This window comes from Giraffa tippelskirchi, chromosome 3, assembly GCF_054371585.1.
Source record: "Giraffa tippelskirchi isolate mGirTip1 chromosome 3, T2T-mGirTip1v1.2.pri, whole genome shotgun sequence".
NCBI lineage: Eukaryota > Metazoa > Chordata > Mammalia > Artiodactyla > Giraffidae > Giraffa > Giraffa tippelskirchi.
In genome coordinates this window covers 76,821,510-76,837,514 of record NC_137277.1, presented here as the reverse complement: position 1 = coordinate 76,837,514, position 16,005 = coordinate 76,821,510, and the positions used below count along the sequence as shown (strand labels likewise).

Genomic DNA, 16,005 nt, shown 5'->3' with positions numbered 1-16,005 from the left:
ACTGGGATATTATTCAGTAATAAAAAGAAATGGGCTATCAACTCATGAAAAGACATAGAGGAACCTTAAATGCGTATTGTTAAGTGGAAGAAACCAGTTTGAAAAGGCTTTATACTGTATTATTTCAACTATATGACATTTTGGAGAAGGCAAAACTAGAGACCTTAACAAGATCAGGAATTGCAGTGGTTAAAGCAGGAAGGAGGGAGGCTGGAATGAAAAGATGAAGCACAGAGGACTTTTAGGGCAGTGAAACCATTATGGATGATACTGTAATAGTAGATACTTGGCATTATACATTTGTAAAGCTCAAAAAATGTATAACATAAGCAGGAAACTGTAATGTAGGCTATCCATGCATGCTAAGTAGCTTCAGTAATGTCCGACTCTGTGCGACCCTATGGACAGCAGCCCATTGGGCTCCTCTGCAGGCAAGAATACTGGAGTGGGTTGCCATTTCCTTCTCCAAATGCAAGCTATAGATTTTAGCTAATAATAATGTGTCAATATTGGTTCATCAGTTGTAACAACCGTACCACACCTGAGGTAGGATGTTATAAACAGGTGAAACTGTGGGGTTGGGGAAGGAGTACATGGGAGCTCTGTACTTTCTGTTAAATTTTTATGAAATCTAAATCTACTCTAGGAGCTAAAAATAAACAACAAAAAATAATTAAGCTTAGTTTTCCCTCAACAAGAAGAGAGATTTACAGTAGTTCCAGAGTGAAATCAGTCTCTTAACTTACATCTCCATCTTAAGCATCTCTGAACAATGGAAGACACAGAAATTCAGGATCCCATGTACACAAATGAATCGGATCCTGATGGTCCTGGACCAAAATCTGCCTCTAGAGCAATGAAATCTCTTTGCAACCAGAAAGAGCTTAAAGCCCCTTTCTATTAAGGACTGAATGAGTTCCCATATGTTTATAATCCTAGCCCCAGTACCTTAAAATGTGACTGCATTTGAAGCTAAGGCCTTTAAAGACATAGCTAATGTTAGAAGAGGTCATAAGGGTGGGGCCCTAGTCCAATATGATTGATGTCCTTGTAAGACCAGGAAGAGACCCCAAGGTATGCTAAAGCAAGAAAAAAGGTCACTGAGGACACAACAAGAAGTCAGCCATCTGGAAGCCTAGGGGAGAGGCCTCAGAAGAAACCAAACTTGCTTACACTTTGATTTTGCATGTTTAGTCTTTAGGACTTTGAGAAAATGTCTGTTATTTAAGCCACCCAAACTGTAGTATTGTGTGACAGCCTTAACCAACTAATGCACCTCTACTCTGGTATTTTGATTCTAATAACTACCATTATCACCGCAATTAAAAATCCAATTTTCTAATTGTTTTAATTTTAACATTTCTTATTAACCTGGAAATAAGTTTTCTTTTATTTTTAGATTTTTTTTTCAAAAATAAATTTTCATTGCTTTCAAATACATGACACCAAACTGATGCCTTGACATGAAACTGACAAACTGACATCAAACAAATGATGCAAGATTTGTTCCAGTGAATAAATGTCTAACTTGTGTGACAGTTTAATGTAAGTTCTGGGCAGAGAAAAACTATCTTATACATTTTTATGTTCTTTAAATTGCTAAATATGCCACCAAAAAATACAAGATTCTTGATAAATACAGACTGACTGAAGTGTTTGCAGCTTAAGGCATTTTGCTAAAATCTATTAAATTCATTTTTTTAGACATCTTCATTATTATTTTGAAATCCTCTTAAAGAATAAGTAATACTCAGAAAAATAAATGTCAAATTTTAACTTAGAAAAGTTAATCCTTTACCTTACCTTGTCTGAATATGAAAATTGTTTGTAGTCCCTGTATGCTCATAGTCATGAATGGCAGCGGCAAAGACCATTGCTAAAATTTCCAGTTCAGTGAGCCAGTGCTATTAAATTAAGGAAAGATTCCATCACATCAAAAAGTAGAGTCAGTGTTGTCTTTCTATAGAAAGCTTCATTGCACACAGTACAAATCATTATATAAAATTCTTTTTATGAAGTTTAAATAATTTTCCCTGTTTCATCTCCTTTAATTGTACATAGTGGATGCTTCACAAGGTTGATGATTGTTTAATGACTTGTAAGTTAAAAATCTAGACATTATAATTTTCCTTGTTAATTGGAAAAAATGGTAATTTTCTATCATTTAAAAGGTGAGCTCTAAATGGATATTGAATTTACAGCATTACCAATTTGGGTTCTAATGAAATTATTTAGAATTTAGTAAGTTTTAACATATAACTCATACAATATTAAAATGTCTTAGCTCGACTTTTGTAGAAGAATTTACTATGAGAAAAGAGTTGAAAATGTTTACTTTGGTCATTAGAGAAACTGAATTTAAGTTTTATATTTAGAAATTTAGAAGAATTTCCAAGAGTTTATCATTTGCTCTTCATAATACATCTATTATAAGACCATACAGGTAAACTTAATAGCAATGAAAGAGTAAATATTTTCACATAAAATTCAGAGCACTGCTTCAAATACACTGATATTTTATTGTTATCAATTGGATGGTTTAACAAATTTTCTCTACTGTTATAAGTTCATTTAGGTAAGTCAATAGTTTGTTCACCATTCACATTTTGTGTAACACTTTAACTGCATGGTTCAATATGACAATCACGTGACTATTTAAATTAAAAATAAGTAAAATTAAGTTCTCTTTTTCAGTCACAGTAGTCACATGTCAATTGCTCAATAGTGGCAAGTGGCTATCTTGTAGGAAAGTGCAGACAGAAAACGTCTCCATCACCACGGAAGTTCTATTGGAGAGTGCTGTAAGTGGGTAGTACTTGATGGCAGGAATGGAAGATCCAAAATGACATGGAACTTGCTCTTAATGGTCTTATTCCATATACATGGAAAAGGCTTTGCACAAAGTAGCAGAAAAATACAATGTAAAATACATGCATACTTGATGAAAACTCACAGAATAAAGGTGTAAGATAAGACATTTATTTGGTGGCAGTGGATCTCGGATGAAGGATGGACAAATATTGGTAGTTAAATGCAAGGTGGAGAATAGAGAGATTCTAAATAGAAAGAGTAAATATGGAATGGTACTGTAGAGGCCTATATGGAAATTGCACTGCTGATAGTACAATTGTGTTGGAGAGTCAAGTGAAGGGAGACTGAAAAGAGAAGGCCGAGTATGGGAAAGAGTCGATAGATTATCTTGATTAGAGCTGATGAATTAGGATTTTGAATAAAAGTCAAGGAGAAGCCACTGTAAGTCTATGAGTCAAACAGTGGAGGTGACACTGTTGAGTTTCATGGTTGCCAAAAGGCACAGTCTTATTCATCTTTGCTTCTTTCATATAACACATCACGGTATTTGGCACATAGTAGGAACTTAACATTTGTCTGTTGAATTGAATTTCACCTGTTTTAACATTAGGAGGAAGTAATAGGGAATGGTGGAAAGAGACTGTGCAATCAGAGAATTCTGGTTTTAAACCTGGAAAATAAGTTATTTACTCTCTCAGGTACAGTTTCCATGAAAAGAGAATTAGTGATCATTCCCCTGTGGACTTTAAAAGAATTTTAAAGTTGATATATGTGTTGCACCTATCACAAGTCTTATCATATAGTAAACACAGAATAAATGGCATTTTACTGAACTTATTATCTTAAATGGGCTTCCCTTGTGGCTCAGCTGGTAAAGAATCTATCTGCAACGTGGAGACCTGCGTTCAATCCCTGGGTTGGGAAGATCCTCTGGAGAAGGGAAAGGCTACCCACTCCAGTATTCTGGACAAGAGAATTCCATGAACTGTACAGACCATGGGGTCACAATGAGTTGGACACAACTGAGTGACTTTCATTTCCTTAAATACACTGTTTAAGGTATTGAATCTGGAAAATAATAGTGAGCTAACATATCTTTACTGATTGCAATTCAAAAATAAATGCCTCACAGTTGGATGACTGAAGCAGAAATGATATTCAGAACCAAGGAGAGTTGATATAACTAGCTGCACTGTGTTTATAGGTGCATTTAATTGTGAGTCATTAAAAGGAAATGACGTATTAAAGGCTTATATTACAGGCTGAACTGGTCCAATGTCCCCATTGAGACCATGGGATTAAATACCATGAAATGAATAGCAATTTAAGTTAAACAAGATTTTGTAACCCCCAGAAATCCATTGTCTCATTAAAGAAAATTGTTGTTAGAAAAAAAACCACCCATTTTCTTAAATATTTTCTATTGGTTATATTAAAGATTTACAGACTTACCTGTGATTTTTAAAAGCAACATTTTATATCTACTATGATAACAGAGACTATGAAGCTGCAATTGTAAAAAATTTAAATTAGGAAATCAGAGATAAAGTTTAATTATAGATTATCTCAAAGTATTTAAAATTGTTATCTTCCTAGCTGTCAAAATTGATTATACATATGCTTCCTGTTTTTGGTCTTATTAATCTCTGCCTCCCATAAACAGTACTCCCTTCATGAATTCATCTTGTTTATTGTCACACTATCATCTTAACAATTAGATTTAACATAACAAACTAGTTTGGGAAGAGAGAAACATTGAACATTCACATTTAATTGAAAAATACATCTATTTCATGTTAGTGAAAGTAGAGCTGGGGGCTAATTTTTATCTCCTTAGTTGACTATTTAATACTGGTGTCAAATGAGAATTCTAACTCAGAAAATGGTTGCTTAAATTCGAGGATTTTGTAAGTGACTCATGAGGACAAGTCACAGAGAATAAGCCTGAATCATATCACTCTTCCCAACCAGAACAGTGGTCAGTACATAACCTAAGTTCGTATTCCTAAGGGACAGAAATAAACAGTTAAAATGAAGAGTCATGAGGAGTGTAGATATGGTGCTTCATCTAAACTGCATTTTGCCTAGAGAGGTGCTCAGGTAGACTTACTTGTAAAGTCCTCAAATTATACCAGAGAAAGGTATTAACTGCCATTAACATCATGTACAGTGTTGATGGAAAGAAAGGAGAAGGAACTAACATTAATTGGACATTTTAGGCAGATGGTTTCATTTAATTTTTATAATCACCCTATTTACCATTTACAAGGTAAATGCTTTAAATCTCATTTGGCAGATAACACAGCCAAATCCTAAAGAAGTGAATCAATCTGCAGAAGGTCACATAGCTTTCAAATGGCAGGGCAGGAATTCAAACTGAAATCTGTCTGATTCCAAAATTTCTGTTCTTTAACAGATCACAATGTTCCTTCCTTCTGTGGATGACGATAGCCTTCATTATTTAAGGGAGGCAATATGCTAAATACATTCTTCTAAGGTTTCAAAAGCAGAATTTCTAGATAATTTAACTGGATACACTGATGGGTAGAGAAGCTAACAAAGCTTTAAGACTTATGATGTAATTTTCATATCTGAATTATTTTGTGTGTGTGTGTACACAATAGAGAATGTATGGTGTGTGTGTGTGTGTGTGTGTGTGTATAAGGCTGGGAGAATTTTAGGTTAGAAAGTCACATTAACCTGTTAGTTCCTGGTGTACCTAAAAAAGCATAATTAATAACCCCTTACATTATAGGTAGTTTTGAACCTTTTTTCTCTATCCCTTTGAATAAACTGAGTTAGTTTGCTATAACTAACCCAATGTGGAAAGTGAGTATATTATAATAGTATTAGTACACAATACATAAATTGATAATATTTCTTACTAATTGCTGTTATGTTTCAGGAACTAGGTTAGGTTTACACATATGATATCATTACTCCTCACTGTCATACTAACAAGGTGGTCAGCATTATTAAACCATATTTTAGTGACAAGGGAACAGAAGAGACAGCAAGGAAGCGAGGTGGTGGGGAAGTTAGGTTTTAAATCAATATCTGCTTGCCTTGAAAGCCCACACTGTGTCCACTCTTCCAAACACTGTTGTATTAAAACTCATTTACAAGAACAGAATTTCCATGTAGTTTGTAGAATAGAGACATAGTGGCAAATTTTTGTAGATTGGAGAAAAATTGAGTAGTTTCAAAGTATGAGGGGCTATTTCTGGATATAGTCAGTGGACTACAAGTTCCAAAGGAATAGTTTTCAAGTTACTTGTCTTCAATTCAGTATCAGAGAGAACGCAATGCCAGGAGCCCTCAAATATAAGTGTTCTCTTGCCAAGGCCCTCAGATCGTTTCATATTCAGAGTCATTTGGAAGCAGGTTGGCAGTACTTGGTGAAGCATTTGATCTTTAGCAAATAGATCAAGCTACCGCATGCCCCTGTCACCTTGCACAGAGCAACAAGTTAATTATGTGACAAAAGGAGAGCGAGGGAGACAGAGGGTCAGCTGTCTTATCAGCTCTGCACTGCCTACTCCAGGCCTGAGAGTATCCCAATATGGCGCTAACAAACTGAAGGACAATGGCTTCATCGCAATCCTTTTCAGGCAATGGTCCTGTGAACATTTTGCAGCTAACAGGATGCACTGGTCTCCCGACAGCATTAGGCTGCTACTGGAATGCTCCATAAATGTCATGCTGATAAGACCATTCTGAAACAGCAGGGCATTGACTAAAACACTAATGTAAGTGACCCTGTCTTCTCCATATCAAATCTTTGGGTCTTCAGCTAAATGTATATTTCTATAAGGCTTTTTTTGTTTGTTTGTTTGTTTCAAAGAACCAATACATTCATATGAGTGAAAATTAATACTTAACTTCTACCATTTTTTATCTAAAAAGCTTATTAAAATAACTTGCAAAAAACTGTTGAGCTGGTAGTATAACCTAGTTTTGACAAAACAGTCAATACACTGAAAATTCATTTTGCTTTTCCTCTCATCATCAATCATAAAATTTCCCATTAGTTTAAATGTATTTTCCTGATCCTAGACAACACTGACAGTCTCCAACTCAACTATTTTTGTAATGGCCAAGCTAAGGGATAAGAATAGAGTCCACCGACATTTTTCTTGTTAAAGGATGAATTTAGAAATAAGTTTCTAAACCAAACCTGCTATCGTATAGTGAAGTTATATTTGTCGGTTAGTATCTCAGAAAGTGACTATGTCATCTTTACTAACAATTTTAACTTTCCAGGAGTCATGCCAGGCTGGGCCAGATTTCCTGTCTCCCAGAGAAGTTGGAATAGCTTGTTAGATTCTGGAACAAGCCTTCCTTGCAAATTTGAGGGTAAAGTCACATTGTGGGTTTGAATTTCTCTATTTGCTCGCTAATATAGCATCCCTCACCTGTTTAATGTCATCTTCAGCACAGAGATTCCAAAGCTGAGCTAGGAGACTTTTATTTGGTTGCCTTTACACTTGCAGTACTTAAGCAAAAATGTATTTTAAAACAACATCCTGGTTACCTACCACCCTGAAATGGCATATACCTTCTCCTCATACCTCATAATTAAAGCAGATATTTTTATACCAAAGCAGGCAGAGCTTTTCCATTCTATTTTGTTCTGAGGAAACATAATTAGTTCAGTTTCCATTTCAGACTAACACTTAAATATTTCATTTTTCAGTTAACTTTTCAATGCCACAGAATTCATAAAAGAAGAAATGCTAAACATGTAACCACCTCACTATCAGATTCAAGACCAAGGCCTTAGAAAGGTAAAAGCAAGCAGATCTAGCCAGGAAGATGTTACAGCGTTTTTTCCCAGTGTAACAGCATGTGCAGGTGTCAGGAGGCACTTTGTTTTTCATACTAATTGCCATGCATATAAAACCCAGGGAAAACACAGTTCAAGGAACAGCTGTGATAATGAAGTCTGATTAAACCAAGGGGAGCTTTAAAAGAATTTGTATGTATGTGTGTATGCATATGCACGTATGCTGGGAAGAGAAACAGATATAAAGAAAGTCATATATACTACCTTTAAAATTGTACAATATTTTAAAGCTATATCTTTGAATGTTTGTTTCTACTTATTGTTGCTAACCTCTGCTTCCTCCCTTTGTGTCAAATGCATTATGAGTAAACTTCAACCAAGGACCAAGTACAACCATGACTACATTTATTTGGCTCATTGGGCACCTTTATGCCTTAACTGAGTGATATCTACATTTACAACTTAAAGAGAGAATACAAAGGTACAATTACATATAATTCAGCCTTCTAAAAGGTTACAAGAGAATCTTGCTATGGCATCAGTAAAGGCTTTTGGTTTTTGCCTCCCGCAAAGTAGGCCTTAACTCCAAAGCAATTATATTACTTGCTGATCCTGTCAATATAATGCAAATTTCTATTGAACTGGTGGTGATATTCCAAAAATTTCTTCATTAAAAGCCCAGCTGAGCTCCTAGCTACTAGCCATTGTCAACTGCCAGCCGTATGACTGAATCACTGTGGATGCCTGCCGAGTGATGTCTTCAGATATCTGTGTCCATAGTTGCTAGCTGGTCACAATCACATGAGAGACCCCATGCAAGAACTTTCTATTTGGGACCCTTCTAACCAACAACCCTTGGGAAATATGATAAATTATTGTTATAAGCTATTGAGGTTTAGAGTAGTTTGTTTTGAAGAAACAGATAATTGAAACACCGGGCAGGAGTGGAATCTGAGCCCAAAGCATTGATGGATCTGCAATATTTAGGAGGCAAAAAAAAAGATGGAGAAGTAAAAGAGATAATTTCTTTAGTCGTTGTGTGAGACACCTTTTGACAAATCATAGAAAAGGAATCTTATGTAGTAAATAACACACTGGATTCTTGGGGGAAAATGTATATAACACACGGGTATACAGTAAACTTGGAGAATCGTGTAGCTGTTATAAGTTTTCAAGATCCATATTGTGTCTGTAAGGGCTTTGCATGGCGCTAGGAAAGGAATACAGTCTCTGGGGCAGAATGATGAAATATGGAGGAGTACTAGTCATATAGCTCTGAATGCCAATGATCCATACCAATAAAAAGGACGTGATGTCTGAAATCTAAACAGGTAGGCAATGTATGTTATGGAGTTTGCTAGACCATTCTACTTATTCTACTTACACGTCTTTTATGGTACTGCTTCACGCAGGTCAACACATGAGAACTCAAAAATGTACTTAGATTTTGGGGATCTCAACAATGACTCATACCCTGGGATGAACCCCTCCCAGTTTGGAACCTTCAGAAGGAAGGACTGCCCTTCCCTTTTTATCTCTTGGAAGTCATCCTATGCCCTGAGTATATTACAGGAATTCCAGGCAGTCTCAGACTTCCCATCATCTACTCATTGTTGTCCCAGGATTTGCACTGCTGAACCGTTTATTCGGTCATCAACTGATTCATTCAGATGCAAAGAGGAAGAAGAAGAATTTGGAAAAATCCACATGAATAATTTAGAAAAATATCTATTAGGATTTGATTATAATTAGCGATACAAGCATGTAAAAGAGAAAAAGCTAGTGAGGTCAACCTGGTTAATGAAATGAGGGAAGAGCACTGCAACTAACTTTTATTCCAAAGGCTTTTTTTCTAGGTCACCTTTCTGGGGGTTGATTCCTATGGGGAAAGTGAGTGAGTGAGTGTTAGTTGCTTAGTCATGTCTGACCCTTTGCAACACCATAGACAGTAGGTAGCCTGCCAGGACCCTCTGTCCATGGAATTCTCCAGGCAAGAATACTGGAGTGGGTTGTGATTCCCTTCTCCAGGTGATCTGCCCGACCCACAGATTGAATCCTGTTCTCCTGTATTGCAGGTGGATTCTTTACCATCTATCTGAGCCACAGGAATTTACAAATGAAAGATGCCATATGGTCCAAATTTTGAAAAATTTGCAGTATATTTTCACTTGCTTCTGGAGATCTTTTTTCACTGAATTAAAATATTTTTTTAAAAATGTATATTATAGATAACTTGTTAACCCTCAAAAATCCAGAAGATAGTTACTTATAATACTTTCATGAGTATTAAAGAAACAATGAGAAGGGAATGGGATTAGATGTTGCAAACTAACAAACTTCAATCACAAAGACTTTCTTACCATGATACCTGTATGAAGCATTATGTAATGCACAGTTTGAGTGACATCAGCTGCATGAATCAAATTGTGGTATGGATTTTTGTACTTGCTGTAACCAACTTCTAGAGCTTCTGCAAAGGCGATTAGGGAAGAAACAGGAATCTGCAGAAAGTAATAATTATGATTATATTTTGACCAAAAGAGTGGCACTAAATTAACATGAGCACAAAGATGTTTGGGATGGGACACATTAGTGAGTCAGATGTGGGCAGTAGTTTCTTAAAGTTAAATGTGGATTGTTCCAAGAAAACAGTTCATTAATCTGTCAGTTTTCAATGCTGATGAGAATTATAACCCCCAAATGTTTAATTAAGATAGATGAAATAACAGTCTTAACCATATAGCAATCTTTAAATTTTTATATCTTCTAGAGTCAAATAAGAAGGCTAGTTTTTAAAGGCATAAAATTTTCCAATTACAACTGGCAAAATCTAGTTTTTCTATCAGTAATTCAAGGAGGTTAAAATAAATGACCTCCCAGTAACTTCTAACTCGAAAAATATGACTCCATAGATACACACTGAGAAATCTGAATCAAATTTGTGCTGAGATAGCTCTAAGTGAAGTTAGTTAGAAGCCCTTTCATTTTAAGAAAAGCTGCCAGAAATGTTTCATTTTGCATTTTAGGAAACTCATATTTCTTTAAGACACAGATTTCAATGTTTACATGAGTGTTCCATGAATAATTCAAGGTGACATTCGTATCTTGTTGCAATGACGCTATCATGGCTTTATGATACCACAGTGGGAATAAAGAAATGTCAGTGATTTGTGGAGAATAGCCATATCGTGTGGTGAACTCATCCCCACAGGTCTGTGATCTGCCAACCCAGAAACATTTTTAGATGAATTGATAAATGAATCAATGTTCTGCATTTTCACTCTTATACAGATACCTCATTCTAAGAGCATTTTACTTTTGTTCCATGTTTCTGACCTTGAAACGGTTGATAAGATCATATCTGGTGAATAGTTCATAAATCATAAACTTCAGACTATGTTCTCCACTTGCTTCATTCAAGGCAAATACATCAAAAGACCATTTATCAACATCCTGTAGGAAAAAAAGTAAATATTTTAGATGGCAACATCACATGGTTTTGTTTCTTTCTATGAAAAATTCTTAGAAAGATCAGGAATTATACATCCAGCAGGTCAGATTTCAATTTAGCACATCAGACTTTACTTTCACCAGCATCTGATATGTCAGGGACACAGTGTCTATGGATCCACCACAGTGAAGTCAATAATACTTAAGTTCTTCCCCTTAATCCCAAGGTTATCCAATTTGACATAATAAACTATAACTCCCTCATCCTTAGCCTCTCTCCAAATGAAAGCCATAAATCATTTTCCCAAAGTGGGCCTAATTTTAAGGTAGAATTCCAGGTTATGTGGGTGATTTAATTGAGGGCTAGAGGGAAGATAACCCCAATTTATCTTCCCCACCCACACACCTACTATACTGCTTGAACGTCCACCTTTTAAGAACTACTAATTTGGTTTAGACCTTTGATATTTTGAGTCTTCATTTTTTTCAAGATGCACACTTCCTTGGTGGCTCAGTGGTAAAGAATTTGCCTGGCAATGCAGGAGACACAGGTTCAATCCCTGGTCTGAGAGGATCCCACACACTGCAGACCAACTAAGCCTGTTCACCACAACTACTGAGCCTGTGTTCTAGAGGCCGGGAGCTGCAACTATGGAGCCCACGTGCCACAACTCCTGAAGCCCACGAGCTCTAGAGTCTGTGCTCTGCAGCAAGAGAAGCCACTGCAATGAGAAGCCTGTGCACCACAACTGGGGAATAGACCCCATTCTTCACAACTAGAGAAACACCTGCTCAGCAATGAGTAACCAGTACAGCCCAAAATAAGTAAATAAATAATTTTTTTTAAATATGCAGGTGCTCTAAAGAGATAGAGTACTGTTTCTAGGTAGAGTAATAGTACCTTATTACTCACTCTAACCTTGGCTGGTTCATCTTTACTTTTTTACCAGAGTCAGATGGTGAGATAAAGGAAGTGGGCCTCTTGCCTGGGTAGGAAGATAGTATTTTTGGCATGTCAGGCAATTCCCCAGGCCTGTAGCGAAACAGACACCCTATGAAAGTACCTTCTAATTGTGGGAAAGAGGGCAATGAACAGGTATATCAAACCACTCCAGACACCTAACAATATTGATTCAGGTAATTCTAGGTCAAAAACTTGCAGAAAAGTCCACAAATGGACTTGCAGCAAGTGTTATCAGTATGTTAAAGATGTATTAAGATAAAATTTGAGTTGCAATCATAAATAAATCACTGAAACTTAGAAATCTGTAGAAATACAGCAGAATCAGTTCTCATGATGACCAGAAATTATTAGCAAAGAAGGTCTAGTGTTTGCACACACAGAATGGGTTTAGTATTGAACAGTAAGTGGATAACCTTAAAGCTGTATATTAATTTCAAATTTGAGCAGGCCCTGTATTAGAACTTTTCATTTAGCATATTTCAGAGACAACAATACATAATGTAATAAGCTGAAAATAAACTGAAAATCTGATAAACAGTATTCAAGCCATCTTTTAAAACTCTTTCTTTTGACAAACAGTAACAATAACTCCAAATGTAGTTTTAATCATTTGGGAACACCAAGGAAATATTTTTTAGCTTGTTTGTGTACCTTTGTTAAATTCTTTGCATTTGGCCTTAATTTGATCCCCAAATACTTGCTTGATCTGTTTGTAAATTTAAAATCTCTCAGAGTTCTGTTAGAAGTCATTTTGCCATTAATAAAGCTCAAAGGAGACAAACAAATCTCTTACTAAATTCCAAAGCTAACACAGAGGAATCAGTTCAGACTGTTACAAGGCTGATGTTTACAGTTCCTGCTAGGGGTTTCCAACCGAGTAAAAGGTTAACTCTCCATTTAGGGGCATTTTTTTTTTTTTTATCAACAATGATAATTTATATCTGTAAACTTCTGCAGATGCTTGGCTTTTACTTTGTCAGACTGAGAACAAACAAGGCAAGGAGGTATCTCAGGAAATTAGAATTATTAAAACATTCTTAGTGATAATTCTCCTCAACCTGTTAGTTCACGTTTCCTCTATACTACATTATTGAAATCTGCTTGCATTCTCTCATACAAAAATATTCTGTTAGTTGGTTTCTATAAAAATAAAATTAAGTGACTTTCTTGCCTACAGTTGAGGAAATAATGAGGAAATAAAAATCTTTTAAGAGCTAAGGAATAATTCATATCCAATAATATGACATTTCAGTTATATACTTGCCTCTATTATAGTTTTAGAAACATGAATATAAAAAAGCTTCTGAGAAAAACAAATTGCTTTTTTAAATGAATAAGATTAAAATCTAATATGCAGCAGAGGAAAAAAAATGCAAAGAAAAAAACAAAGGGGATGCATAAAAGGGAATTAAGGAACAAACAAAATTAATATAAATGTACACTAGGAAAGGAGTTTAATATATCAAAAATAAAGTAACTTGGTATATTCTGTTGCTAGTATTCTTTAAATTTTTGGTTAATACAGGAAACCACCATAAAGCTATTAGAGGAGACAAAGTTGAATTTCCTACCCAAATTAAGCAACAGAATGAAATAGGGGATGTAGAGTGACAAGCCTACAAAATGCCTCTTTAGTAATATAGTCTAGGAACAGTGTTCACATACACACACACACAAACAAAGTGAGAACAAGTGAGTCAAAAACTTTTACCACATCAGATTTTCAACTCTAGTTATTTCTAACATATGTAATACTGCAGTTGGGCCTCAGACTAGGGCAACAGCAGGGAAAGCCAGAAACAAAAGAGATAAATTTCTTTTTTGTTTACTTTCTTAATTTTATTTTCCTTTTTATATTTTCTGAGACCTAAAATTCTAAACAATTTTCTTTGATATAAGTTTTGTCCTTTAATTATAGTTGACTGAAATGTCTTTTCATTGATAATGCATTCATTTCATAATATATAGTAACAAAATATGTGTATTCTGACAAATGCTGGTGCCATCTCAAAGTTGAAAGATTCACCTAAATAAAGCAAAAAGCATAAAGCATAAAAAAGACAACATCACACACATATGTGTATTTATACATGTATATTACAGTTGTTAGTGATAAACATCTATATGTATTGATAGAGTTTGTTAGTGTAAACATTAACAAACTGATCCTCATTTAAATCAACAAGTTATGACTTGAAACACATGACATTTGTAAATGGTTAAAATAATTTTTTACATTCTGATATGTAAGCTACATCAAAGTCCTATTCTCATTTTCTTCCCATCATTTTAAAGAGACTAGAAAAAATGACTATTTGATAAACTGATTTGATAAACTAATTAAAATTTTTTACCTTTAATGTTACTATGACAGCTTCTGGATATGCCAAGCCAACCATGTGATAGGACTTTCTGTACATTCTGAAAAAGAAAAATAAGTGTATATATAAAAATCATTTACTCAAAGTTTTTAAAGTGCCAGTGCAAGTGAAGTCGCTCAGATATGTCTGACTCTGTGGCCCCATGAATTAGAGCCCAGTAGGCTCCAGTCCATGGAATTTTCCAGGCAAGAGTACTGGAGTGGGTTGCCATTTCCTTCTCCAGGGGATCTTCCTGATCCAGGTATCGAACCTGGGTCTCCAGCATTGCAGGCAGATGCTTTTACCATCTGTGCCACCAGGAAAGCCCCTCAAAGTTTTTAACTCTTTTTTAAAAACAAAGAAATAATTACCTTTGACTTGTTGACTTTGTATCATTAGATATAGATTCTCTTTTTGGCAACAATGATAACCCACTGGAGTAGGTTGCCATTTCCTTCTCCAATGCATGAAAGTGAAAAGTGAAAGTGAAGTCGCTCAGTCGTATCTGACTCCTAGCGACCCCATGGACTGCAGCCTACCAGGCTCCTCCGTCCATGGGATTTTCCAGGCAAGAGTACTGGAGTGGGGTGGCGTTGCCTTCTCCAATAATTATTGCCATCATTTATTACATGTTTACAATGTAATAGATGCAAATAGTATTTTGTTTACACACAACCACATATAAAGTCAATATGGTTTTAATTTCTATGTAAAGAGATCTTTTCCTAAACTTCATCTTATTAAAAAAAAATGACTGTCATTTGCATGTGCAGCAACAATACTTTTTAGCATACCATCACATTCAAGACAGCAGAGCAGTCTTGTTTTGTGTCTTTGTGTTACAAAATTTTCAATCTGGAAGCTGAATGTCACTGAAATAGTCCTTTATAGGTTTTCTTTCTTTTTTCACAAAATTAAAATTATAGAAGGGACTATGTAGCATCATCAGAATTTACACAGCTTACTTTTTTTGTTTTAGTTAAGAATATTGGGAGAAACCATATTGAAAAAAACTGCTTAAGTTTGTTCAAACTGTCTTTTAATATTATTTAATAAAGATTATCCAGAAAGGATATTTTTATTTTTTAATAGCAACAATAAAAATATTTTTATTACTCAGTAATTTGTTGGTTCCATTTTCCAATGGAAAACCAAGATGACTTAAATAAATATAAGAAACTCTTCCACTGATTTGTGCAAAAATAAGAGTCAACATGATACCTTAATGTGTAGAAATAGCAATAGGTTTTTAACCAGGACTGAAAGAAACATGGTTCCTCCACAAAGTCTTGTGAAAAACATGGAAATCATGTCCCTTAATTTTTACATTGTTAGCTCACAAGCAAGTTTCATTCCTAGATTATACTGTAGCAACTTCTCCCCACAAGATGCCTGAACAAAGCCATAAGTTAATGACTATATCATTATATTGGGGGTCAATATAAGAAATATAAGAATATAAGAAAATATTCTGCATCTTTTATAAAATCACTAAGGGAAATACTAACCCTTTTGACTCAATGTATCTTATGTTAAAAATCCATAACACATTACTCAGTTCCTATGTAAATGCTATCTTTTTTTTTAAGATAATAAAAGCCAAATAATTTTTCATGATTTCCTTCTTAATCTTC

At 35.1% G+C, this 16,005-nt stretch overlaps 1 protein-coding gene across 15 annotated transcripts in view; it reads right to left on the bottom strand.

Annotated features, from left to right (window-relative positions):
- PDE1A (phosphodiesterase 1A) overlaps positions 1-16,005 on the bottom strand; it is a 479,731-nt gene that overhangs the window by 84,332 nt on the left and 379,394 nt on the right. For all 15 annotated transcript variants that reach the window (XR_014079800.1, XM_081580991.1, XM_081580995.1 and 12 more), the window contains 4 exons: positions 14,366-14,432; positions 10,934-11,050; positions 9,958-10,098; positions 1,804-1,904 (listed from right to left, as the gene is read on the bottom strand). Coding sequence is in view for 14 of the 15 variants with exons in the window: in XM_081580991.1 (XP_081437117.1) it covers positions 1,804-1,904; positions 9,958-10,098; positions 10,934-11,050; positions 14,366-14,432 (426 nt within the window). In the remaining variant the exon portion in view is untranslated. The remainder of the gene's footprint in view (positions 1-1,803; positions 1,905-9,957; positions 10,099-10,933; positions 11,051-14,365; positions 14,433-16,005) is intronic.